Below are 26,338 nucleotides of genomic sequence, written 5' to 3' on the forward strand. Positions count from 1 at the left end.
ACGTCTGTTTTCATGCCAATTTTAATATCCATTAAAATGAGGTCATCAAACTAAATGCATAACATTTCCTAAAACCTGTAGATTTACAAATCAGCCTCAGGATGTTTCGAACACGTATAACATGTGGATTCAATAAAGCGCTGTAATAACTCTTTTTGAAATGATAATGATTCAAAGAGTTTCTTATTGTATCCACGTTTTTCGAAATGCGCGAAATTACCCATTATGCCTTGCGTATGCGCGTAGGGCTGATGCCTAAGACTTCCGGTTCGCCCCTTGATCCCATTAGTTAGCCATTACCAAGTTAGCTTGAAAGCTTTTTAAACGGACGTTACTTTTATGTAATATAAAACAGCATAATGTCAAAGAGCAGTGTTTAAATAATTTCACAGGGCATGAGTTTTTAACCTAGACCGTAAAAAACCACATTGTTTCTCACCATAAGAAGTTGGACAGCGTCATCTACTGGCACATTTACTACCAGCAGGCACATTTGATATATCGTCTTATGTATGTAGACGGCCAAGAGCTTTACATGTATAAAAACGCTTTACGCAGCGTTAACAGTGGACGAATTCTTTGCCATAACCGTCAACAGTTCGCATTTCTAAAGCGGAGGTTGCTGAGTCCAGTGTTTTTCACAGGGGAGTTATAATCTAACGGGAAGATTTTGACCAGATATAAATAAACCTGATCACATCGCGATGATCTTTTATAAAATTACGCAGTATTGGAGACATCTGGATGCTTCAGTGTGACTGGTTCTGGTATGTCACGTAGCGATACAGCTGCCGTGTTGTTAAACGTGCCTTTATTTATAGAGCTACAATGCTGACTTGGCCAAACATACACTTAAATACATACATTACATACAAAATACTTTTAAATAGTGTGTATTTCCTGCGATATCCAATGTGAATACGTATTTTTGAATACAGCGCAATTGTAATATTATTATAATGTCACTTAGCCGTGGATGCATACTTCATGTGTAAATAGTAATGTAATATAAGGTGAATAAATAATGACAGAATTTTTATTTTTGGGTGAATTAATCCATTTTAGGTCTAAAGCCGCATGTATCAAACACCAGGGGGCACCAAATAACCACAACATTTGTTTCGCTTTCGTTTCCGTTTAAATGCCCCAAACCAACGACTGAAAATGTCGTCCTCCGTGTCGAAACACATATTCACCTTTCTGTGTAAAAACGAGGGATGTTCGGAATATGGTAAAGTGGAGAAGAGTTTGCGGCAGAGTTTCACGGTGGCGGATCAGGTATTGTCTCTGGTGCTCGATGATCAGGAGAAGTTTGCCATTAAAGAGGATGAGGACTCCAACACCAACAAGTCCGTTCTGGGAGCCAGAAGCCTGATCGTCGCCAAAACATCACTGCGAGTGTGCAAGAATGACAAATGTGTCGGGTGTGAAGAGCTGCACCTGTGCAGATACCTTGTGTGTGGAAACTGCAGATTTGGGTAAGTGGAGTTTGAGGGGTTTAGTTTCACCCAAGGCCTTCGAATACATGGAAAACATAGACAAGTTATTGTGCTTGTTGATTTGTTTATATTAAAGTCAGTGAAATAGAAATGGACATTTTTCTAGCAAAAAAAACAGACTGAAATAAACAAAACAGTAGTTACTGCGGTAATTGATTAAACTGAGTCTTCTTAATCTCTGCCATTTGAATAGCCTATCAATTATATTTATATGACAATGTTAAATAATTTAGATGTCGGAAACAAATCAACATTTATATTGATTTAAATAACAATTAATAAGGGATTATTGTTATTTAAATCAAGATTGTGGTTAAAAATCTGGGCCCGTATTCATGAAAAATCTTTGCGCAAAGAATTGCTCCTAGTGACAAAATTCTAAGAAAATTCTAAGAAAGGTGGACGTTTCCCCCTTAAAATAATAGAAAATAGCCTAGTAAAGAAAAAATGAATTCATAAAGCGTCTTAACCCTTAAAAGAGCTCTTAAAGTCAAAAATTTTAGGAGTAGTGAGGAGGACTTTTAAGAGACTTAACAGTTTCTTTAGCAGCAGAGAAAATGGACGAAACACAGAAAGTGAGAAGAAATGTGTTGCAATCACTGTTGGGTAAGTTACTCTCAAAAAGTAATTAATTACTAGTTACTAATTACATATTCAATAGTGTAATTAGATTACTGTACAAATTACTCTCTCCAAAAAGTATTTAGTTACTTATTACTAATTACTTTCTATATCCTCTATCAACCTTGATTAGTTCAGTGATTCAAGGATAGGCATGAAAGGGCTCTTTTAATTCATTTAATTAAATAATATTAAATATACATAAAATACTCTTATTAACCGACCAAAGTATTACAAATGTGAGAATTATACATTAAAGCACAAATTTTAAAGTTAGACTTTGAATTTTGATGTCAATTCCACTCTTGCACACACATATATTACACAAAGTATTTAGTTTAATTACATCAATAGTAACTGTAATTAAATTACAGAAAAAATAAGAGTAATCCCTTACTTTACTTTTTCAAGGGAAAAGTAATTAAATTACAGTAACTAATTACTTAGTAACTAGTTACACCCAACACTGGTTGCAATGCATGACAATTTCCATATTACTTTCGAGGTTGATCGGATATTTTATTTTTATTGTTTTTTGTGCGTGTGTGTGTGTTCAACTTTTGATTATCTTGGTTTTGGTTTTCTTGTATAGCTGCTTTGATGCAATGCAAATTGTAAAAGCGCAATAAAATAAAACGACATTGAATTGAATGACAGTGAGTTAATAAGACACAACACATTAGATTGTGCAGGGTTCATGTTTGTGACTGATCCTACTAGAGACACGCTAACATCTACAATACAGCGCAGAAATGTCATAGCACCAGAAATAGAAGAAATCACTACATCAACATATTTAGCAACTGGAGAAATGCAGCTATGCAGCAGAGATGATTTGGTTCTGTCACAACCTTCTATAGTGATCACACAAACAATTACAGCACTTACAGAAACTTAATGTGTCACTGTTCATTTTCTATCAATTACGTTGATATTAAAACAGCATGGAAAATATATATATATACACACGCACACATATTGTAAAACTGAAAAAAGTATTTATGCAATTTCAAACTAATGACCCCATACTTAACAGCGCCCTTTTATCCTTCTTGGCCAACCAACCAATCACAGTCTTTAAAAAACGGTGTCATATATAGCAACGGGATCAGCCCCGCCTCCTCACTAAGATAAACGTTTTTGTCTTTTCCTTGCTCAAAATTGCTCTCAGATTGGTCCTGAATCGCTTTTAAGCTAAGACTCCCACTTTAAATTTTTTAAGCTAAATTAAGAGTTTAGAGGATTCTTAGAAGCTTTGAGAATACGGGCCCTGTTACTACAGTACCCATAGCTGATAAAAACAGTATATCACAGTTCAAAATATTATTTACGTCTTTTCAAAACATGAATTTGTCTGATATGTCAAACTTAGGGCAAAATGCAAAAAGTCCCATGACTGGGCCTCGGCATACAATTTGGCTCTCCTTAAAAAACAAGATCTTCAAGGGCTTACAAGTGGAGAACTGTTTCAACTTTTGCTTCAGAATGATCACTCATTCCTTCCAGAGGTTAGTATCTATCAGTTTCGTTATTGTCGAGCATTAAGACTTGTGTAATGTGGCCATCTTGTGTGTTAATATTATACAGTACATTACATGTCTCTTCTTTCCCTGTATTGTGTCCAGGTTTGCTTCCATTATAACAAGGGGAATGGAGAGCATGGCAGCTGTAAATATAAGACATCTTGCACAAGCCTACATCTCTGCCAGCACTTTCTCCAGGAGGACTGCAAGTTTGGAGCGTCTTGCAAAAGGGCCCACACCTTTGATGCAAATGCTGATAAAATCCTGAATGCCAGAGGAATCTCTCCGGAAAACAAGCGTAACCTGCACAAGTTATACAGGAACAGGTTACTGATCACATCTTCTCAAGAGAGACCTGTCAGGAAGAGAGAACTAGCAGGTAAAAAATGTTTTTTTTCTTTTGTACTTTGTAAAGGTAGAATGTAATGTGTATTGCAGGTGGTGTTCTTGCAATAGTGCAAGTAGCCATGTAATTGTGCAAAGTTAAAATATCAAACCAAAAAGGCTTAACTAACGCTTTTAATATTTTAAAGGGAGAAGAAACTTTTAGAAACTGTTTTTAAAAGAAAGTCTGTCAATGGAAATTTGTCATTGACATTTGGTAAATTATTTGGTACTTTGGTTTATGCATTTAGATTTTTTGCAATGTAATATTAAATTTTCATTCATGGCAATAATTTTGCAATATATTGAGTTTATGCTGTTTATGGTAAGATTGTTGATGTTAATAAATCTATTATTAATTTGGATCATTTCTGCATAATAAAGAGCTTTGGTAGTATGTAGACCATTTTGCAGAACGTAAACAACATCAGAAGTATTACCTATTTCAGTGAACACTACACAAATGTTAGCTAGTAGAACATTTGGAACTGAATTGAGATGTTAAATGTATTTGGAATTACATTTAACAATATTTGGAATTTAAAACGGGCTACCACAGGAAGTGATTCTGGACCAGTGTTGCTTTTATCTTGTACAATGGTTTGTTGGGTTATCGATGTAAAGATCTGCGTCCTGAATGAAAAGCATTGGGTTTCTAATCTTCTGTCTATTTATAATGCAGCTCCACCAGCCGTGAGAGAACGCACCAGACACAAATCCAGCAGCTCTGTCAGTGAAGTCGATCAAAACGAAATCTGTCTCTATTACTTACGCTCCGGATGTAGTTTCAAAGGTAACAGCATCCACGGCTCGCACACTCACACCCTAACCCTCTTCAGGCTTTGCAAAAAACTGTATTTGCTTCACAAAATCATGACATACCCATCTGTTTTTCTTTGCTAGACAAGTGCGTACGCGTTCATCACCATCTACCCTATAAATGGGAGATTTTACAAGCAGACGGAGTCACATGGAGCGACTTGGCAAATGAAGATGCGGTTGAAAAAACATTCTGTAACCCGGCCAGTGATGTGAGGTGTGACCATATTGTTTGTGGATTGTGGTTATGTAGATTTCATTTGGATGTTTTTCAAATCATTTCAACCTGTTCTGAACGTTGTAGCATTACTCTGACAAGCTCAGGACATCAGATGGTAAATTTGATCTCAATGACATGTGGAGGGTCTTCGGTACGTCGACTGTCCACAGCATCATCTGTTACGAAACCCCCTCACTTCATCCTGACCACCCAATGGCTCTGGTACTGGAGGAATGATGAGGAGGACTGGACGGAATATGGCAAAGGGGTAAATAATATATGTATATCAAGTACCAAATACTAAATGCCAAACAATGAAATATTGAAATGATAATCTGGTCTTTAGTTTCATGTAACTGTAAATTATTGTTTGACTTACAGGACAATACGAATCTTGTCACCTCAGTCACTTCTGAAACCCTTGAGAAGATTTACCTCTCCGACAATGACAAGGAAGTTTCCTTCGACTCAGACAAGCATCAGTACATTCTCACATTTAAAGGTACTTCATTTCACTTACTAACTTGAATAACACAAACAACAAAACAAATCCAACACAAGGCAGATCCTTTCCAGGCATGTATCAGAGAAATCTCAAGTACAAGACTGTAAGAGAGATTCGAAGGAGGCCACGTTTTGTTAGTGCTCAAGACGTCAAGGGGAAGATAAAGGGGTAAGATGTGTCAGTCATTTATTATGGACACATTAAATCTGAATAGTTAATTTTGTTGTTTAGGGCATTTAATGTACGAATATTGTACTGTTTTGTTTAGAAGCGAGTCTTTGGACAGCTCCACGTCGTCTGTGGAAGTTCCTTCTTACTGGGACAAAGGATCCCTCCCTAGTCTGACATACATGGTACAAAGTCCACTCACTATCATTCATAACATATTAAGCACAGAGAAACCAAAGCTGTGTTCTTACCTGCTTTGAAATTTGTACTGTATTTAGTTCTCCCAGTTTGTTGTGACATACAACCCAGACTACATCACATACTAGTCCAGTTTCAGCGAAGTTGTGCTTTCTGTTGACCACATTGTGTTTTATTGAGTGCATTGTTGGCTGCTGAGATCACAAATCCATCTAAATTTGATTTTGCACAATAGAGTTTGGTACTACTGTGTTGGATTGCCAATGTAAAATAAGGGTTTTAAACTCTGTGTTCATATATGAAGAGTAGTAATATTGTTTAATATTGAATTGTTAAAAACTAAACCAGTTTGTCTGTGGCTTTTCAGCTTGTCCCTATGCGGAGCTCTTCTAAGGAATACCAAAGAGTGAGCTCACTGTTTAGTAGAACAATGCCCAGAAACACCATTCACAGCATTGAGATTGTGCAGAATCTTTCCCTGTGGAGGGTCTTTCAGTGGTATGTTTCTTCATTCATGAGTTTGATGTGCCTAAAGTGTTGTGTTTAAAAACATTCTTAAAATGTCACTTATGTTATGTCATTTTGTGATCCACTGTTTTCTACATAAATGTGTCTTCCATAATCTAAAAAACATTTTATGAAAATATAATTTGGATGTCTTTATTATAGACTGAGCTTGGCCATGTCAAAATCATGGCCATAGTAGGAAAAATTGCTTTATAACGTCTTTTTTATGTTGAACACAAAAGAAGATATTTTGAAGAATGTAGGAAAGCAAACAGTTCTGGGGCACGTTTGACTACACTGTATTTTTCCTACTATGGGAGTCAATGGGGTCCAAGAACTGTTTGGTTACAAGCATTCTTCCAAAGATCTTTCTCTGTGTTCAACCAAAGAAAGAAATTTATACAGATTTGGAACAACTCGAAGGTGATTAAATGATGACAGAATGTTTAGGTCTTTGTGTTCAAATGTATTTGCATACATTGTTCCAGGCAAAAAGAACAAATGACAGGGAGAAATAAAGGAAAGGAGGTCGACCAGCGTGACCTCTTTCACGGTACGAATGAGGATCTGATAGAGGCCATCTGTCAGCAGAACTTTGACTGGAGGGTCTGTGGCAGTCACGGGACCCTTTATGGGAAAGGTATGTAAACATTAGCTTCGTCTTCACAGCGTATAACAGATACTGAGCTTTGTCGGGTACGACTAAAAGACATTTTTGACACATATTTATCACTTTATTGTTAAACAGGCAGCTATTTTGCCAGGGATGCATCCTACTCTGACAAATACGTCAAATCCAGGACCAACAAAAAGAAGATGTTCCTGGCACAGGTGCTGGTGGGAGAGTTTACGAGAGGTCAGAGTAGTTTAGTTCGTCCTCCGGTGAAGAACAGTAATCTGAGTTTTTATGACAGCTGAGTTGACAATGAGACCAACCCAGCAATTTTTGTAGTTTTTGAGAAGTTCCAAGTCTATCCTGAGTACATCATTGAATATTCATAATCAGACCAGACGGTTCAGAAAGCCTGTCATTTCTGCATGTCATATATCAGCACAATAATTTGTAGTATGTATGGAAATACATTTGAACATAATACGTTCAATTCTACTGCCGTATTCATTTTAATTAATAGGTGATTATTACTACAGCCAGTGATTTACCAGTAATTATAAATAAATAGCAATAATAATCATTTTGATTACACTAGATTTGTCTGGTTAGTTTTTGTGCTAAAATTAAAAACGATTTAGTCATTTAATCTAAAACGTGTCACTGTATGAGCATACCTGATCACTACTGATGCCAGTTGTTTTAACTTTGATAAATCTTGTTTATTTACTTTATAAATTCTAAAATATGTTTATATAGAGTAAATGATGAGTTTTACAGTATATATGGTATGATAAAGGTGGATGGGACTCAATTGCTGATACTGTTTCTGACAGGTTACAATAAGTTAGTAACAAGTATACAGTACAGTGACGATGTATGTTAGGTACTTGTTATAAGTAAGTATGAGAAATGTATATTAAGTATGCACAACAAACTTTCTGACCTCTGGTGTGTGACATTGTGACCTCTGGTGGTGAGCTTGAGAAGTAAATGTTTGCAAGTTAGAGATTTTTATTCACATTTTTCTTATAATATATCATCTTCTGTTTATGTTCCCTTTATATTGGGAAAATAACCACTTTCACACTTGATAATGCCGCATTTAGTACACCCTAAACCTTAATCATGACAGTCACTGAACAGCATTGCAGTAAAATAAAGTACACAATGTAAAGGCATCAGTTCTTTTGACTATTTTCTGCTGATCTGAAGTCAGGCGATATACAAGTTATGAATCATAACAAAAGAAATGCCATGATGTCATATAGACTTCACACGAGAAATGTCAGCTGTGACTACCACAGCCACTTCCAAAAGTAAAAGTTTAGATATTTGCTTAGAACACAAAACCTTGAATAGAACACAAAATATTATTACAGAAACTCTATTATAACGTGTCAAAATTCTCTCTTTTGGTTATTTTGACAAAAATCCCATCCTTGGGTCCGAGGGTTGTGCTTGACTTCAACTCCAGAGGAACCTGTGTGACATTAAAGAGAGGAAAATATACAGCAGACCTTAAGTCAATGGTCCTCATGTGCTCCATTTACAGCAACAGAAAAAATGTCAACACACTTTTTGTTTTTCTAAATTTACTATTTATAGGTATGTGTTTAGTTAAAATGATCATTTTTCATTCATTCTGTGAACTACTAACAATTTCGCCCAAATTTCAAATAAAAACATTGTTTTTAGTTGTAATTAAACTGGAGAAACAGGTGAAAATAACAGAAAAGATGCTCTGTATTTTTTCAGACCTCAAATACTGCAAAGAAAACATGTTCAGATTTACTTTTAATCAATACAACAGTAACATTATATGTGTATTATATGCGTTTAGGAAAAAAAAATTGCTGTAGAATGACTTTTCTCACTCCTGAGGTTTGATTTTGTTGAATTTCAACAGACACTGGACGGAAATGGCCACAATACATCTATATAGGCTAAATAAATGAACCTTTGGAATGGTCTCTCAATTTTTTCCGTGGCTGTACGTGCAAATTTGTGAAAGTGAACAAACCTTGGTGTCCTCACAAGCCACCACGTTGAATCTCCTAAATATGTGAACCAGAGCCACTTTAATCTCCAGCTGGGCCAATCTCATGCCCACACAGCTGCGTGGCCCTGCTCCAAACGGCAGATATACAAATGGGTGCCGGCTGGCCTTGGCTTCTGGAGTAAATCTGAGACAAAGAAAATACAGAGATGAATGTGAGCAAAAGCATGCGGGAGAGACTCAAACACAGTGGGCGATGCTGTGCGTTCAACTAATTGAAAAATATGTATAGAAAATCCATAGGGAAAATGAGAAATGACCACAAGATGTTCTGTCAACTAACATACTGTAATTCGACCAAACTAAGAGCATTATTAATACAGGTGAGTTATTGTAGATATCAGAAACTTTGGCAATAGTGTAACATGCAACTTAAGCTTTGAAAGGATTGTAAGATTGTTCACCTCTCCGGTATGAACTTCTCAGGTTCGGGCCAGTGCTCAGGATCATAGTGAAGGAAGCCTGCAGGGATTTCCAGCGACGCTCCTTTAGGTAGAGACTGACCATTTATCACACAGTCTTGCTCGACGTCCCGCGCAAACCTGTGACAAGAAAGAATCAACATTTCCATTTTATTTATAACAATTCATTTTTTTATCAAATTCATTTTTATAAAGCTTTTCATAATTTTGCATTGTTGCAAAGCATCTTATCAGAAAACAAAAACATTTTAGAACTGTGGAGACGTAGACGTATTGTAAGAAAACGGTACTGAAATAAGAAAATGATGGAGATAGTGATAATGATATTAATGATGGAAAAGAGAAAATTACAAAATACATGCAATACATGGTATAAATCAATTCATCAACCAAATAAATATATATTTTTTCTGTGTTCTGTCCTGTTGCTGTCTTTCTTTTGCACTGTGGAGCTTCTGTCACTATAACAAATTCCTCGTATGTGGAAACATACTTGGCCAATAAAGCTCATTCTATTCTATTCTAAATAAATATTAGCTAAATAAACAGTAATTTAGGTTGGACAAACAAACCTGAATCCAGGTGGGTAGAGTCTTAGGGCTTCAGATATGACCATGTCCAGATACTTCAGCTCTTGGACATTATTATAATCAACCGTTTCCTACAAGACAAATTATAACATTCAGCATTAAAACCTGAAACAATTTCTGCAGTCACTATTTATGACCAGTAGGTGGCAGCACAGCAGCAATAATTACACTCACATTGGCGATCGTTTACAGGACGTTATTTACTCAATTCATCTTCAGAACCAAAAGGGCATTTTAAACCAATACAATAACAGTACATGTATATAAAAAAAGAAGTTGGTTTATGTTCTCATTCGTGAATGATTTAATGTAACACCTGACATTTGTTTCTGTAAACCAAAATGCATACAGAGCAGTCTATCACCACACGGCTCTGTGAAAATAGGGGTCAGGCGGTGAGCGTCCACCCCTGCGGCTCTACCCCCATCCTGTGTGTCTGAGGCCCCCAGACATTTACAACGCGGCCATAATGACAAGACCACTGTTCACCGAGCAAAAGCATCCGTCGAGGGAATGAGAAGATGCAGTGGGGTGAGAAAAGGGGCCGAATCTGGCACGCAGGCTCCCACCTCTCTATTGTCTGAATGCAATTTCACTTTTCAATGGGTGTCATTCTGTTTCCCTCAAAGGTTCTTATAAGAACCACGTCTCTTCAGATGTTAAAGGTGCCAACTATGATATTTTGGCTAAAACTGCTCACCATAGTGAATTTTGGAAAAGGGATAAATATAAACATGGCATATTTAACATTCTGTTGGATCGCTTCCAATGACATTTGTTTCAAAAACAGGAATCTTTGATTCAGCTGGCACGGCTCTGTGCTATTTCAATAATGCGTTTCAGTGAAATGCAAAGTATTTGCCAAATCTCTACCGAAAGCACAGACCCTTGTCTCTGTTCTTCCCCGACTCACAGCCTGGAGTATGACTAAATTTAACTCCACCGAATGCATATTGATGCTTGTAAAATCACAAAGCAAGGTCAGACAGCCCTGCAGACAAGCTTACCAATTTTTGTGTCTCGGTTGATTCTCTTTGTTTATTCTCTCCACGCTTTTATCAGACAAACCGAACGGAAGCCCAGTGCACGGATTCTCAACGTTTAAAGTAGCTCTTGCACAATGCCGCCATAATGCATGCACAATACCTGTCTGGATGAGTTTTGCTCGAATGAAGCCATAATTAATGACCGTGATCAAAGTCTGCAGGCAATTTTGGCCCAAGTGTCTCTTCTGATGCTTCACAGAACTTCACAGAAGTCGGTCTGAACAGAAAGCAAAATAAAAGACAGACAGGGTAACATCTGTCTGTCTTTACACCGCGATCAGATAGGGGGTACGAGTTGAATATTTATATCTGTTATGTCGGCTTATATCGGTCTTTACTTTGTGACGAATTTGAAAAGTATATAAATTGGCCTTTAACCCTATCACCCTTCACAAGCTCAAGGTCTACACGAGAGTCCTGGTGAAGAAAAATATCAAACATAATCTGAATATCAAAATAAGTATGTTTATAGTCACCTCACTCTCAAACATGTTTATTGGCCTTCTTTCCAGATCAACATGAAGTTTGAAATCTAAGTGTTTCTAAATTCACGCCCAAGTCTCTTTTGAATTTAAATGCACATTCGCTTGTTCTCGTACGGCAACAACAAACACATTCTGCCGCACAAGTACCCTAATGCGTTCTCATTAAGTCAAAATAATTCGCTTAAAAAGTAACAGAACATATCATTAAAATCCAAAGGCCCGTACCGTTTGAATTAATAAAACAAGAAACGCGGTCTCGGCGGAAACGCTTTGACCTAAAAATACTTGAACGTTTCCTTCAAATTCATTTCGAGAGAGACAAAAAAGCCCCGCCGTGTTCAAAGGAGCACGCTGCTAAAACAACTCATTTCCCTGCATATTTCTGTGCCCCTTGGTATTAATATCAGCCTCTTTTCAGAAAATGAGATTCATTTTTCCTGCGTGAGGGTGTGTGAAGTGCTCGCAGGCCTCCGAGCCTTACCCGTTTCCCATAAATATGTTTCTCCCGTCATACACATCAAGCGGGAGACAGCCAATCAATCTCTTCTTGAATTTTAAACATTTTACCTCCTGTTTACGGCTGGCCGCCCGTGATTCTGTATGTGTGAATGTAGACCGTACGTGACATGAAGGTCTGGACTGAAACAAACATCATGTGTTTCACCCCGAGGTACAATTGAACAACCGTCACTAAATAAGTCGGCCCTGTTTTGGTTCCTATTCACCCTTCCTTTGTTCCAAGACGCAGGCCCCCACAGTTTCACAGGAAAGTGCGAGTTGGATGGTTGTAAACAGCTAATTTTGCATCTTATCTCGCCCGTCCCTGTAGGGTTTGCACGAAGTCGATTATGTATTGTTATTGATAGTGATGGAGGCATGCATGTTCAAACAGGAGACGCTCAAGGGTGCTGTTAGTGTACAAACACAATGAGTGTCATCTCGCATTGTCCTCTGATAACATGAAACAGAGGCAGATAGGCTGCAGGACTCATTATGGCTCAGATGATAATAACAGTCCCAGATGTTTGACCGTCTTTGTGATTTCATGTAAATTGTGAAGAAACATTCAAAAGGAAAGAAAGCAGGCATTTTGTGACTGTACTATGAAATAGATTATTTATGGATGTCATTTTTGTTTAGATCAGCCATGATCATAGCTGTTGTAAATGTTGATGAATGCCCACTTGCTGTTCTTACAAAGGCTCCTACTATGGTAGTCAATGGTGGCCAAGAAATGTTTGGTTACAAGCATTCGTCCAAATATCTTCTCTGTGTTCATTGGAACAAAGAAATGTATACAGATTTGGAATAACTCGTGGGTAAGTAAAGCCCATTGCACATTGAGTCCGAAATTTGCGTCCGAAATTTCCGCACGTTAAAAAATAAATACGACCTCACGTTGTGTCAATCACATTTACACACTGCCTCCGATATTTTCGTCCGTCATAAAAAAATTCGGACCAGGTTCGATTTTCTGCGTTTTCGCATCCGTAGCAAGCATTCTGAGTGGCCTATTATAACAATTCAGAGACACCGTACAAACGAGAGCCAAATACGAAAAAACGCATACAAAAATTTCGGACTGTTTGTGCAAAGACCTTAAGTGATGACAGAATTTTCATTTTTGGGCTAACTGTCCCTTTAAACAAAAGTTTCCATTTCATTTCATTAATGTCTGGGAGAAACAATCAAGATGTTTTTCTTATGGATAGTTTAGTTTCAAACCTATAACCTTGTTTTTATATCACGTTTTAATTTATGCAACACAAAAATACTGCATTTCCAATCAAATCCACAGCTTTTGTCAGTTTAGAATTGTAAAACTCCCAAATGAACACCTCTGGTTTCCTTCAAGCCTTAAAATCAGCCCCCTGCCGTGACTATTTCCTTGGCCAAATGGTTAATTAGAGCAGCTAATTGCAGGAAGTGTCGGAGTCATTGATGGTGCTCTTATCAACCAAAGACAGCCTATGTCAGAAAAGTGTGGGCTGTCTCTATGCAACCACACAGTACTGGCCAACGCCTTGACCACACAACCAGGGGCATACAATGGGCAAACTAATTACAAATGCCTAATTAAAATCACCTGAGCAGAAAATCAATACTTGGTCAAGGTCTGAATAGTTGATGGAGGAAAATGTGCCATCTTCGAGGCCTATGCAGACATGGAAGAATCACTGGAGCTCAGGACACCTTTTCTGTGAAAATGTCTGAAATGTTAAAGTAAATATTCACAACCCTCTTCACTTCCAAGCGAGACTGAATATTCAACCAGAAAAATGAACTTGATTTTAATAATTGGGAATAAATGGTTCATTAAGTTATCCAGACCAGAATGGAGCCAGACATGAATGCAACATCATTGTGGAAGTTTCCAACCTTCATGAAACACAACTGGAACGTACTTTTGTGGTGTTTGGACCTGAATGTGGAGGCTGAAATTCGCACACAAGAGAATCTCTACTTTTCACAATGGTAAGTTACCTCAGGAATAGCAAAAAAAACTCAACAGGATTTTATATATTTTCTTCGCTATAGACCACTTCGGAAGATATAAACAAAGCTGGTCCAAAACTTCCTGTTTCAGTTTTTTTACCCCACAAAAGTGTTTGAACAGAATATTAAGGAAGAGTATTAGAGCCAAGCAATAAAAAAAATATAAAACCGTTTTGAGATTAAAATCATTATAATGGGAAATTAAACCCTCAGTTTTTCAGGGAAAAAAGTAGAAATAAAATGTTGAGAATAAACTCAATCAATTTCGAGAATAAAGTCGTTGTGTTTCGAGAAAAAACTCGTTAAATTTCGAGAAATAAAACTCGAAATAAAATGTCGACAATAAACTCACTATACTTTGAGAATAAAGTTGTTGTGTTTCGAGAAAAAACTCGTTAAATTTCGAGAAAAAAGTCGAAATAAAAAAAAAAAAAAAAAAAAAAAAAAAAACGTTTATCCTATATCAGGGTCATGTTCATTGCGTAGTACTGAATGAGGACATGGCAGAGTTGTATCACTTAGTCGAGCTATACTTTAGGCTTTCCTTCAGTAACAAAGAAATACTATCAGCGGCTGGGTCTCTAGAAGAATTTAACACGTTTTTAACACGACTTTATTCTCAAAGAGTTTTTTCTCGAAATTTAACGAGTTTTTTCTCGAAACACAACGACTTTATTCTCAAAGTATAGTGAGTTTATTGTCGACATTTTATTTCGAGTTTTATTTCTCGAAATTTAACGAGTTTTTTCTCGAAACACAACGACTTTATTCTCAAAGTATAGTGAGTTTATTGTCGACATTTTATTTCGAGTTTTATTTCTCGAAATTTAACGAGTTTTTTCTCGAAACACAATGACTTTATTCTCGAAATTTATTGAGTTTATTCTCAACATTTAATTTCAACTTTTTTCCCCAAAAAACTGCGGGTTTAATTTCGCATTATAATGACTTTAATCTCAAAACGGTTTTATATATTTTTTATTGCTTGGCCCTAATACTCTTCCGTAGAATATTATTATTATTTAAAAAAGAAAAAAAAAGAAATCAGAATGGCTTCTAGACCAGCATTTACACCTTGCGAAGGAGTCTATATTTACTGCAACAAACAAACAAATTTCACCCCTTTTGAAGTGTGTTGAACCATAAAGTTAATTAAAATACCCCAAGAAAGCTGAACCAGATGGACCCAAATTTACACAAAACAACCCACTGTAAACTTGTTTTATTAAGCTTCATTAAAGGGATAGTTTATTCAAAAAGGATATCTCTTCCATCGTTTAGTCACCCTCATGTTATTCAAATCCTGTACGACTGTCTTCTGCAGAACACAAAAAAATATATTTTGAAGTACAATGATTACTGAACAACATTGGCCTCCATTGACTTCCATTGTTTGGACACAAAACCACTGAAACATTTCTGAAAATATCTTTTGTGTCCACAGGCGAGTCATGCAGGTTTTGAACGATACGAGAGTGAATAAACGACAGAATTTTGATTTTGGGGTGAACTATGGCTTTAATTAAGCAGTTTAAATGCTTAGAAAAACTAATACTGAAACAATCTAAATGAGCTTTTGTGTGTGACGCATTGAAATCATCTCATCTTCAAGTCCACCCTCACCCACGATGATGGGTCTCCATCAAGACTGCACCCCATTACGCTCCCGTCCTCCGCCACCCATTCAGCTAGGCCGTGAACTCACCGCGCGTCTCGTCCGCGTGCCCACCGCTCATTATGTTCTTCACATGGCTCTGCCGTGTGCCTGTGATACGAGCTATTACGGCCCAGCACTGCCTTTGGGATTTAACATCACCCCGCCCTCACAGACCCCAACACCTTTTATTCAATTTGACTCGATGTTCAGGAAAATACAGCCGTAATGGACAATCAAATGACGGGTCATGAGACTCCCTGCCGTAAAAGCAATTATGAGGGTTTTCGCCATCATGATTCTGCTAGATAGCGCAGCTAAAATGCTCATTACGGTGGATGCCGCTCCGCACGGTTTCGCTCACCTTTGCCTCCGTCAGACAGGAACGCTTACCTTCGCTTATTAAGCAAGCAATGTCGTCTAATAAATTCTTTCATGTTTTTTGGAAGGTAAAGATTACGTCTCTATTTTTTGAGGATGATTTACAGGTGCGATACAGAAATGTACACTTGCTAACCTGTTAAATAAAGTAAACATGGGCTTTGGTAAATAAATACTAGTGATCTGAAGCAAGGTTACGGTCGAATCGTACAAATGATACTTTGTGTGTCCTTTGCCAGTGCAAGTGGCGTCAGCAATTAAATTAAAGACGGACATAAAATGGTCAACTATATAAAACTAAATTTAAAACTCTATGTGACAAAATATATATATTTTGGGGTATATCTATATCAATATTCCTCATGTCTTGTCTTGATGTTCTCTAGTTTTATCTGTGACTTTGTTGTTGTTTTTATTTTGTTAAGGGTACTGTTGACATTGGTCAACAGTAGTTGTAATTAAATCGTGCTTTATAAATAAATTGAAAATTATATATATACAGTATATTAATCTTAACAATGGCAGATAAATACTAAAACCCTTTGTCACTATGGCTTCCTCATTTTCATATCCCCCCAGGGCCAGGAGTCACAGCGAAGGTGCTTCTCAAACAACGGCAGGCATTCAAACGCTGTTGACATTCGTCTCGCACGCGTCAGGTTGAGGTTAGCTGACTGACGGTGGATTTGCTATGGTTGTTTAAATCAGGCACATTACAAGCCTCCTTCCTCCCCGTCCCAGGGGTCCTTACATATTCTCCGGCCCTTCAACGGTGGCAGCGGTGGTTTGATGACTCCATCTGCTCTGTTCAACTGCACATGCGACGGGGATGGAAACGGCCGGCACAAAACGAAATAACAAACAAGGGAGTCGTATACCTCCTTCCACAGTATCAACATCATAACAGCACAATGGAGGCATCTGTTCGGAGGAAACTTTGTGAAATTGCCTCTTTACACGATGCAGTGCTGGTCGATGTGAAAACTCTGTTAGGTAACATCGTGAAGGGGTTTGACGCAGTGGTCCGTGACTGTATTTTTGTGCATGAATGCACATGCATGTTTGTGTGCGTCTCTGTGTGTGTGCTTGTGAAGTCATGTGGGACTTGTACAGAGCTTGCAAAAGTACACATGACAAGCTGCTCGTAGGTGGGACGGAAATATCTACCCATACAGACCCATGTACCTTCAAACCTAACGTACAGTTTTGTGTACTCACACACTAGCATATGATGTACTTCTTTCATCCGCAGAATGAACATTGTGGATTAACGGCTCCATTGAGGACCTCTCTCTTGCATTGAAATGAAAAGATGAAACGCACACATAAACTGTGCTAAAACACGCATTTGATTTCATTTTAATCAGGTAAACAACATCACTATACTAAGATTTACATACTATAAAAGTTGTATATTTTAATGTCAAGAGGTGAGGCTTTTAGGTTTGGCAATGGGAACTGACAAATACAGATGGGTCAAAGACTGTGTTATTGAATTTAGCGGGGAGACTGGAGCTCTTTATTCAGGTTTGAAGGCTATCAGGGAGGGGAGAGGAGCCCATCACAGACCTGAATGAGGGAAAGAGCCCCCTGGAGGTCGAGCCTCAGAGGCACGTCACCAATGAATTATTCACGGGTCAGACTGGCTGCTCTTTCTCCCATTCTGTCTTCTTCCTTCTTTAACCGTATCCTCCCTGTTTTCTTTGCTATTTTCAATTTGCCTTCGTGCTTTCACACTTTTCTGTTTGTGATATTTTCTTACATTCTTTATATCTGTCTTCATAGTGCTAAACTGCACGGAAGCTGCACAAAAAGGACGATGCGATACAAAATAATTCCAATGAATATCAGTTTATATTACAATTCTTATTTTGTATGGGACACTTGCATGCCAGTCTGTATAAGAAATCAGCATTTTCAAAAAATACTTAATACTTAACCCTCTGAAGCTCAAGACATGGCTTAAACCATAGGCGTAATTTGCAGGTGGGACATGTCCCCACCACTTTTTGGAAGAAATTAAGAAATGCTTGCGGAAGGTGTGTATTGTTTAGCGGCCATTAACAACTAAAAGTCGAAGAAAACGCAGGCGCTTTCTCACTATCTCCCGTTGCTCACACTCAACTTATTTTTGCGTAAGACAGAAACGCGGCCAGAATGAAATGCGTGCATTATCCGCGTTAGCGGATAATTGAGGAAAATTCCTCAATTTTCGTTCGCGCGCTTGCTTGTGCATCCAGTGTCCAAGCACAAGCACACATAAACTGTTCTTTAAGTGTAATGCACCGCAACAGCCAAGTGACCAAATGACAGGTTGGGAACCACATACTAGAGTCAAAAAGCGGAGTAGGCAATGGACAGACCACCCACCATTTAGCCTTTATGATAAATATTCCCAACGAGTTATTACAGAAACAATTTATTACATATTAATTGTTTTTGTCCCCACCACTTTTCAAAACAAAGTTACGCCACTGGCTTAAACAGTTCTTTAATGCATTATAATCCACTTTTGCATTATAATCCATTTCACAAAACCAAAGTATCATTCTGTAGTGTAGAATAAATGACCTATTTGTGTACATAAACTGCCTATTTGCTTACATTTCTTATTTACGCACCTTTCTGAATCCTATCAGAAGTCTTTCAAAACCCATTCTGTTAATAAGACAATGCTCTTTTTTGTTTTATTTGCTGTATCAAGATACTTTCCAATATTTATATTTTGCTGCGTCTTTACTTCTCTCACATACATCTGCCACAAAGCTAAATGGTTCACAGAAAATTCCTCAAATGCCTGTAGTATATAGTTTGGCTTACAAAAATGGATGTTAGAAACTCGTTGCCATTCAAACTACCTGTTTTTCAAGCTCACATTGTTAGTATAATCCTCCTATAAGCAGTCTGTATCGATCAGAAAATCTTACAGGGAGCACATCAGCGTTTATACACTATGGTTTAGTCTTGTCATGTTGCAAGTACCCATCAAATCAATACATACTGTACAAGCTAATCTGTATTTTCAATACCTTATCTCCCTGTGCTATGTCTGGGTAGTTTACAAATATACCGTACATGTGTCCTATGGTGTGACATAGCAAACATTTAGAAAACAAAACGTTAATTATGTATAATTGTATATTATTTATATTTTGTAAAATGTATCAATTTAAATTTTCTACATTTTTGTCTGTCACACTACAGGATGCTATTACTTGTCAACTACTCATATTCATTGACTGCCGTTTGTGTAGAACAAGGAGGAAATTGAAACAAAATATTTACAGTAAAAATCACACAATAAACTATTTTCACCGACCTCTCTCAAGTCTACAATAAATTGGGAAAAATGACTTATCTTTGCTAAAAATATGATAAACTATTTTATTATCTTTAAGGGGGTTGCCTGGTGTGCATTATTTTCATTACACAAGCATATTTCCCCCAAATTCACTTTACCACAGTGCGAAACAATTACTGTAATGGTGAAAATAAATAAATGATTATTATTATCATTTTAAATGTGCCGTTTATACATTTTATGAGAATTATAAAATAAAAGATCACCCCCTAAAACAACTGTTTCTTGTCTTTCTGAGCGATCCTATCTCTCTTTCTCACTGTGGGAGAGGTTTTGGATGGAAACGTATAATTTGGTTTGGTTTTCTGGCCCCCTTGCCCCCGTCTCCCACCTCTGGATGACTCATTAGGTAGCGCTCTGCTTCAGATCCCTGTTATTTATGCAGATAAAAAAGGCAAATTAATGACAGGCACCCGGGGAGGCACCACGCAGGCCAGGAAGAGAAAATGAACGGCTAGACCAGAAGACACAATGTGCGCAGCCTGTGACATGTTCACTAAGTCAGTCGAGCGAGGCATTTACATGTTTGCCTCTTAAACTGTCCCAGTGGTAAAGAAACGGGCAAATCGATAACAGTAATTCCAGAATTCACCCTTGACATATAGTTTGTTAAGGTCGCGGGGGTGTAAGTGAAAACAAGTCATTTATTATCCCCATCAGCTTCACGGATTATTAAATGTGCGGTTCCCCTCAAAATGAAAATTCTGTTAACGGTTACTCAACCCGGTGTCCTTCAGAAACATAAAAGTAGATATATTTACAGAATGTCTAAACTTAAGACAAATGGCACCATAAATGTGCTCTATATGACTTGTATATAAAAATGCAAAATTCAATGTTTTCTGAAGCCATAAGATAAACATGTATTTTTACTATCGTTGCTGTTTTCCCGAAACCTCTTATGTCCAAATTAGCAGTTTTCAGGTGTTTAAATGATTAAACACTGTGTTGTCGAAGTTGACAACCACTCTTTCTACTTTTCATCGGTGGCAAAACCCAGTGACAAAAATAAAGGCTGACTAAAGATTTATGACAAAAATAAAAATCACAAAATATGGAGATACAACGTTTCAGAAGGACAGCAGCGATATGCAGATTTCTAAAGATATCGTTTGGCATTTATACACTGTAAGTCATGTAGAGCACTGTTATGATGCATTTTGATTTACATTCATTCACATTTATACATCTAGTAGACACTTTAATCCAAAATGACAATTTATTCAAGCTATGCCAATACCCCTGATATTTCTAAGGCCAAGTTCTACCAAATAAACTCATCAGGATCATCAGGTTCCAGTGTTGGGTAAGTTACTCTCAAAAAGTAATTAATTACTAGTTACTAATTACATATTCAATAGTGTAATTAGATTACTGTAGAAATTACTCTCTCCAAAAAGTATTTAATTACTTATTACTATTTACTTTCTATATCCTATATCAACCTTGATTAGTTAAGTGATTCAAGGACAGACATGAAACGGCTCTTTTAATTCATTAAAATAAATACTATAAAACTACATAAAGTACTCTTATTAACTGACCAAAGTATTACAAATGAGAGAATTATACATTAAAGCACGGATTTAAAGTTAGACTTTGAATTTTGATGTCAATTCCACCATTGCACACACATATATTACACAAAGTATTTAGTTTAATTATATCAAAAGTAACTGTAATTAAATTACAGAAAAAACAAGAGTAATCCATTACTTTACTTTTTCAAGGGGAAAGTAATTAAATTACAGTAACTAATTACTTAGTAACTAGTTACACCCAACACTGTCAGGTTCCAAACTACTTTGTGATTCATTATTACTTCCCACAAGAAACAGTTCGCACAGGTAAACGCCGTCAGCGGTTCCACCCCAGTGTATTTCAGCACAAAAACACTTCCAGTGCCCTCATGTAGGGTGTGTGAAGAGAGTCTGACATTTGAGAGCTGAAACGGCACACGGTGAGGGGCGTTTAGAGAATAAAACCCCTCAAATGGAGGATTGGAAGACACTTTTTCCCTGAGCTAAACACGAGCGCAGACAGACATTACAGCAGCAGGGTAGATGAGACTGACCTTCAATATGCACCAGGGCCAGATGTCTTTGCGTATGGATCCCCAGCTGCTCGATATAAAAAGAATATTAAGTTATCGCCTGCTATACGGTGGACTCAGGACGTAAGGCTTCGTGAGACTAAAACTGGGCATGAATTTTATTGCTGTGCTTGTAATGCTTACTGGTTTTATAACTTCTGCCAAAAGCTTTTTTATTTGAAAACTTCATTGCAAGCGGCTTAATAAACATCTCTCCGGTTTGTTTTCCATCACGGGGATCCTGTCGGCTAACCTCGAAAACCAGGGGACAGAATGTAAAGCATGATGGGTAAGCGTGATGTGCTGGCGGCTCTTTGCCAGATGTGTTACATAAGAACCATCAAATAAATGATGCATTATAATGAGAGATTCGTCAGACCGCATTCTCAAACAAATAGCCCCGAAAATACCCTATTAAAAAAAAAAACAGAAGATGCCCCCATCGTCACAGGACCCCGGTTGGCCTTGCATTTTTACCCATGAAAAATGATTTCCTAAATGCCGCTCGGAACATTTATTCCCACTGTTACGAAAATACGACTCTGACTTCCAGAGAAAAGAAATTGGAAGTGGAAAGGGAAAGGGAGCTCTTAAATTGAATGAATGAGATGAGAAAGTAGATAGAGGGACTCAGAGCTGCGTTTGATCCCCTCCTCCGGTGCGCGGCTGCCAGGTCTGAGCTGCAGGTATTAGGATTCAAGTGATGCAGGTGTGGGTTTACAAAGCAGTCTGTTTATTGTAAACCATTAGATGCATCTCATAGAGAAATCAAAGAGCTCTACATCACATTTAATAAGCAACATAGCGGTTGACGGATATAAAGACAGACAGCAAAAAGAAACTTGACTAGACGTTCCTTTTTTCGCAGAACTTGCTGCCACAATGACAATGTGTTTTGGGTGGTTGCCAGGTTGTTGCTATGTGCTCACAAAGGTCTAGGACGGTTTAGAGGAAGTGGTTGCTAAGGATGCTTGCTTGCAGGTCATAAATGCCCACTTTGCCACAAATCTTTATGATATTCTAGTCCCTGGATATGGCTTGGATCTCTCCTCTGGCATTTGCATCATTTGTATCATCTGATATATATATTATGCAGAATATTTTAAGCACTTGTGTGCGTGATTGCAGAATCTCAGACTGCGAGGAAATGTGACCGCTGATATGATGTGGAGGAACAAACATCACTCATGAGTTATACCTGTATCCCCCAATAACTTAAATTGTCCACAACTGACTTCTCATGACCAATCATCCTGTCCAGCTCTCTGCAGCACATATTACAGATTTAATCCAAGAATCAATCAAGATTCTCTCTGTGTCTCTCACTAGTAGCACATTATGCGCACGCATAAGACATCAACTTAAGACACCATTATCATAGCAAGTGCTATTTTTATACTGTAGAAGAGTAAATGATCTAAGTAACAAAGCAGACATACTGCAAACCATCCCGTAAATTAACTCTCCCGTAACTCACATCCAATCAAACACGAGCTGCTTCACAATGCTGCAGATTCACTGAATCTGTAAAACCTTCTGTCTGTTAGTCGGTGGCGATTGCAAAACGAAACATCCCTGTTATTATTGCCAATTCTAACGTTATGGATCTACATTTTTACCATTATTTGTAAACAATTTAAAATAGGGTTGTATTTGTTAACGTTAGTAAATACATTGTTTGACATAAACTAACAATAAGCAATATAGTTTTTTGCATTTATTAACCTTTGTATGATTATTGTTAAAATTGTTATAAATTATTTTTGTTTAGCTCTTTGACAACATGTTAAATGCTCTTTCATTTGTAAGTGTCTGCCAAATGATTCAAGGTAATTGTAAATATTACACTCTGATATAACGATCACAAACGTTGGTGCACCTCAAGGTTGCGTATGTTTCCCCCTTCATTTCACATTGTGCCCAAATGACTGTAGGAACCAGCATGCAATGCAAATAATTATATTATAACATTTTCAGATGATACAGCTAGACTCCGTTTGTTGACAAAGAATTCAGATGTTGACACGTACAGATCAGAGCTAGAAGGGGTTGTGAAATGGTGTAAGGAACACAACTTGTTGTTGAATGCCAAAAAAAAACTAAAGAATTCATTTTTGACCCTAGACTTGTGTGATCATAGCCAAATCTTAGTTAACGAGGAGGAAGTGGATCAGGTAACAACATATAAGTATCTGGGCATCTATTTTGATTCTCATTTGAAATGGGGTCAGCAAGTGGAGTATGTTTGCGCACGCGTTTGCATTTTTAGCGTAGGCTTAGCGTCTATGGGGTGGAAAAAAATGTCATGTTGTTGTTCTACAGATCAGCTATTGAATCTTTAGTATGTTATGGTTTTACAACGTGGTTTGGTAATTTGACTGTTAAACTCAGGTTACAACTTAAAAATGTGATTAAAAGAGCCGCAAAAATACTGTAATTAGTATGTTTCCCCCATTTTGTCTTTAGGAGATCTTAGAGAGGTCTGTTAGGAAGCAGAGTCTCAAAATTATTGGTGATCCAAGCCATATTCTCTATGAGGAGTATGAGCTTATGCCGTCAAGCAGGAGATATACAGTAGGGTGCCGACTTGTAAGCTGAATAGGTACAAATTTTCTTTGATTCCATTATCAATTCATTTGTTGAACAGTAAATGACGAACTTGTGGTGTGTGATGGGTAATGTGATGGTTAATATGTAAGGGACGTGTATTATTAGGCTTGTGTAAGAGGGATATATGTATTGGGATATGTAAGGTGATGGGTAATATGAAATGTGAATGTATTACTATGGTATTGCGTAAGAGGGATGTTTTTTGTTTTGTTTTGTTCGTGTGTAAACAAGCAATAAATTGCTGTATGGCCATCAAAATTTCTCCTATGGGAGATAAATAAAATGGAACTTTGAAATAACTACTGTTAACAGATTTTTTTAATAGAAAGTGTTGCTGTCTGTGCATGTGTGTATTAGTACTTTTTCAATCGACTGGACTGAAAATATTTGAAAATACTTTGGTTTAATTATAGTAAGCATGTTTTATTTGTAGTAAAATCAATGTAACCACAAATTAACCATTGTTTTACTTTAGTAACCTTAGTTTAACTATGGTACCACAAGCACCAACTAGCTAAAAAGGTTAGAAAATTATAGGTAAGAACAGCGTGAATAAAAATATTTTTGTAGTAGGGGTAGAGCTAATATAAAACAAACACTTTTAAAATGCTAAAGAGAATGTCATTTACAAAATATAGACAGTTTCAGCGGCAAACAACATAAACAAACGTTATGTGGCCCAAACTTAATCTCCGATTCTTCCCAAAAGAATCAATAACTGTTGAGTAGTTTTAATTTAATATAATTAATATACAATAAAATATCAATATAAATGAATATTAATATAAATTAAATATAAAATTACAACCAAACACAGACCAGATGAACTTTGGGCCAGGCGAGTGCATCCGATGAAACGGTCTATATTGTAGGAAATGAAATAAAGATTTCCTAAAACCTATAGAGATAAATGTAATTTTAATCTTACGTGTCTGGAGAAGAATTCGTCCACTTCCTGTTGGACTCTTTCCTGGCAGTCTTGGTGGATCGCTAACAGGTAGCAGGTGAACGCTAGTGTGTTGCTGCTCGTCTCATAGCCGGCCAACAGGAAGATGAACGCCTGACCCACAATCTCATCCTCCGTCATCATTCTCTTCTGCTGGACGCGCTTGGCGGAATCGTGGCCAGAGCTTTGACTGTTTTCTTGCCCGCTGGCCGTCTCCTGATCTGGGCAGGCCTGTTCATCAGCATGATTGACCACATCAAAATGCTCCACAGACAAACATTCGCTGCTGCTCCGGACATCCAGCATCAGCTGCAGGAAATCCCGCCGCCGCTGCAGACGTCGACAAACCATTTGTGGCAAATATGTCATATGTCTTGTTCATTTATTTAGCAACTGAATGGCCATACCTGTTCTGGTGGCAGTTCATCTCTCTGTTTAATGATCTTCTGGATACAGCTGATAAAGAAACGGTTCATTTCATCCCTCGATTTGTTGGGGATGAGGCCAGAAAGAGGATTAAGAAGAAATGGAAATGCAACTGAAAGAAAGAAAACGTTTTTCTCCCTTCTCATATCATAAATATGCAAATCGGAATATCAGCATAATGAAAATTCATTTTGCATTATCGTCTGGTGGGAGCACTTTACAAGCTGTGATATCCATGGCTAAATAATGAGACAGAAATAAATGCTTGGGTTTTGGATGTGCGGGTGGGACGTACTGAGGAATATCATGAGGGGCCGGAAGAAGGTGAAGGAGAAGAACTTGGAGGCGTGGTGCACAAAAGGATCATCAGGATTGTTCTGAGAGTCCACCTGCGTACCGAATGCCACACTGGCAATTACATCCATTGTGAAACAGCCGAAACACCTGCACAAACAGAGACGACATATGTTTTTAAAACTAAAGCGTGTAATTAGATGTTAAAATACTTCACAGCTAAATACACAGAGAAAACGAAAACAATTGTGAGTTGATTTCCTTCAAAAATGTGAAAAACTGTAGCTTTGTGGTGCTATCAAAATTAAAACTCACTCAACCAATTGGGCAAGCTTGGGGGCGGGGCTATCTGTTTAGTCACACAAATGTAGAAAACGACTTAAGCTTAAAAACATTTCACAACGTATAGCTAACACAACATG

The 26,338-nt window shown here is 37.5% G+C and overlaps 2 protein-coding genes across 2 annotated transcripts in view; one reads left to right on the forward strand and one right to left on the reverse strand.

Annotated features, from left to right (window-relative positions):
* Nucleotides 1-333: 333 nt before the first annotated feature.
* parp12a (poly (ADP-ribose) polymerase family, member 12a) lies at nt 334-7,373 on the forward strand. Its single transcript, XM_057347976.1, has 12 exons — nt 334-1,478; nt 3,493-3,628; nt 3,746-4,022; nt 4,710-4,820; nt 4,931-5,063; nt 5,151-5,334; nt 5,448-5,568; nt 5,643-5,739; nt 5,840-5,924; nt 6,305-6,435; nt 6,933-7,084; nt 7,193-7,373. Exons 1-12 carry the CDS (start codon nt 1,165-1,167, stop codon nt 7,360-7,362), a joined length of 1,911 nt encoding a protein of 636 aa, XP_057203959.1. The 5' UTR covers nt 334-1,164; the 3' UTR covers nt 7,363-7,373.
* A 1,049-nt stretch (nt 7,374-8,422) lies between these two features.
* The window catches only part of tbxas1 (thromboxane A synthase 1 (platelet)), a 53,114-nt gene continuing 35,198 nt past the window's right edge, over nt 8,423-26,338 (reverse strand). The window contains exons 8-14 of the mRNA XM_057347977.1: nt 25,918-26,066; nt 25,604-25,734; nt 25,179-25,526; nt 10,108-10,196; nt 9,518-9,655; nt 9,078-9,240; nt 8,423-8,537 (exon numbers count right to left, since the gene is read on the reverse strand). Coding sequence (XP_057203960.1) covers nt 8,445-8,537; nt 9,078-9,240; nt 9,518-9,655; nt 10,108-10,196; nt 25,179-25,526; nt 25,604-25,734; nt 25,918-26,066 — 1,111 coding nt within the window. The 3' untranslated portion in view covers nt 8,423-8,444. The remainder of the gene's footprint in view (nt 8,538-9,077; nt 9,241-9,517; nt 9,656-10,107; nt 10,197-25,178; nt 25,527-25,603; nt 25,735-25,917; nt 26,067-26,338) is intronic.

The sequence above is a fragment of the Triplophysa rosa genome, linkage group LG12, assembly GCF_024868665.1.
Source record: "Triplophysa rosa linkage group LG12, Trosa_1v2, whole genome shotgun sequence".
NCBI classification, from domain to species: Eukaryota; Metazoa; Chordata; class Actinopteri; order Cypriniformes; family Nemacheilidae; genus Triplophysa; species Triplophysa rosa.